Source organism: Orycteropus afer, unplaced genomic scaffold (assembly GCF_000298275.1).
Source record: "Orycteropus afer afer isolate SDZICR_OR568_19922 unplaced genomic scaffold, OryAfe1.0 scaffold00038, whole genome shotgun sequence".
Lineage (NCBI taxonomy): Eukaryota > Metazoa > Chordata > Mammalia > Tubulidentata > Orycteropodidae > Orycteropus > Orycteropus afer.
In genome coordinates, this window is record NW_006921625.1 from 494,357 (window position 1) to 496,168 (window position 1,812).

General features: G+C 66.4%; 1 protein-coding gene across 1 annotated transcript in view; it reads right to left on the reverse strand.

The window, feature by feature from the left end:
- Positions 1 to 1,232: 1,232 nt before the first annotated feature.
- The window catches only part of UTF1 (undifferentiated embryonic cell transcription factor 1), an 8,589-nt gene continuing 8,009 nt past the window's right edge, over positions 1,233 to 1,812 (reverse strand). The window contains exon 2 of the mRNA XM_007936877.1: positions 1,233 to 1,803. Coding sequence (XP_007935068.1) covers positions 1,233 to 1,803 — 571 coding nt within the window. The remainder of the gene's footprint in view (positions 1,804 to 1,812) is intronic.

Here is a 1,812-nt window from a genome sequence, read left to right on the forward strand (position 1 = left end):
TGGTGGTGGTGGGGTGCATGTTTGCAAGTGGCTGGAGTCTGATCTCCAGCAGGTTTTGGAGCCTCAAAGGCCTAGCTGTAGGCAGCACTGGGGGGGTGGAGTGGGCAAAGGAGAGTGTCTAAGTCTAGGGGACACTCAGGCTGGGGTCTTCTGGATTCGGTACCTTTTGACTGAGCCCCCAAGTCCTGCTCAGGCCCTCATTCCTGGGCTGAAGGTCTTATCGCCAGAAAAGGGCGTGGGGGAGGGGCTGCCCCCCCACCAGGGACCCCTTGGGAAGAGTCCTTTCCAAGGACAGGCCGAGGGCGGTGCCATCCCGGTGAATTCGGAGCCCGGGGCAAAGCCCTCACAGAAGGGGTCCTCCTCATTTCTAAAACAAGCAAAGCTCCACTCCAGCTTCTTGTTATGTAGATGGCAGGTCTCCAGCTGGCCTGCCCCACCCCCACTCCAAGCTGAGCAGACGACCAGGGTGGGGCCTGGAATGGGGGTGATAAGACCCACCCGGAACTCCTGGGCTCTGGCCGACCCTCTTGCTGGGGAATTTAGGAGCCTCTCCCTCGGCACCCCGACCACCATCTAGGCCAGTTGGCTCAAGGCCTGGCTGAGGCCAGGGCTTTGGGAAGCCTCTTCCCAAGACCTGGGCTAACTGGACCGAGTGCGGCCTCCAGCTCCAGCCTGAGAGGGCTACTTCCCCTTTCACTGGCCCAGGGTGGGGGCAGCCACCTGCGTTTCCATCCCCGCACAGCCCCCCTTCTGCCATGCTCGGTTCCTAGGGCGCAGAGGTGATGCCCCGCCTCCAGCTGGCGTCTGCTTACTCTATCAGGTGCCCTCTCCTCCCTCTCAGCCCGGGAGGGAAGGTCCTGACCATTGCTGCTTGCTTTGGGGCACCCCTGGTGAGACCGAAGTTTCTATCGCATTACGGGGGGAGGGGGTCGGCCCTTAGCAGCAGTAAAATCTCGGGGGTGGGGGGAGAGGGGCGGCCTGTTGCAGGCCTCTGCAGCGCTTGTCTGGCCCGCCCCAGGATGTGGAGGCATAACCTTGCCCCGACCTTCCTACGAGCCCTGACGCCAGCCCCTCCTCCCCCGCAGGCCTTCCCTGCAGGGGGTCCTTCCGGCCCGACAGCCGAGCAGCACGAACTGGCCACGTGACAAAACAACCTTTTATTCAAAGTACTGGGTTTAGGGTGGGGAGGGGCTGCGGGGGCGAGGGCGGGGGCGGGGAGGGGGTAGCTGGCCTCACTCTCGCTGGCCCAGCAGGAGGCCCCTCTCGGCCGAGGCGTTCCCCAGGATGAAGCCCACAGCCAGTGAAACCGTCTGGTCGAAAGAGCCGCGCAGCTGTTCCACGTGCTGGTTCAGGGTTAGGAGCTGGTCTCGCAGCGGGCCCAGGATAGCCGCGATGTGGCCCAGGTGCCCCAGGGTCTCCAGAACGACGTCATTCAGCGACGAGGACGCGCGGGGGGGCGCGCATTCTCGGGGGCGGCCGGCGAGCGGGTCCGGGTCCCCCTCGGCTGGGGTCGGTGCCGGCGACGGGGAGCCCGGGACGCGTGAGGGCGCGGGCTCCTGGGGACAGCAGGGCAGCGGATCTGCACCCTCCAGGGCGCGAGCTGGGATGAAGGTGGCCGCCGGGCCGGGTGTAAGCGGCGGTGGGGAGTCGGGAGCTCGCGGTGCGCCCGCGGACTTCGGCGGAGACGGGCTGAACCTGAGTGTCCAGGTTTGTTCCGTGTCGGGGTCGCGGTCGGCCGGCAACAGCGAGGCGTCTGGGAAGGCAGGGTGGAGCGTGGGTCGGCCAGGGCCCGAGCGCGCCCGCCTCACGCCC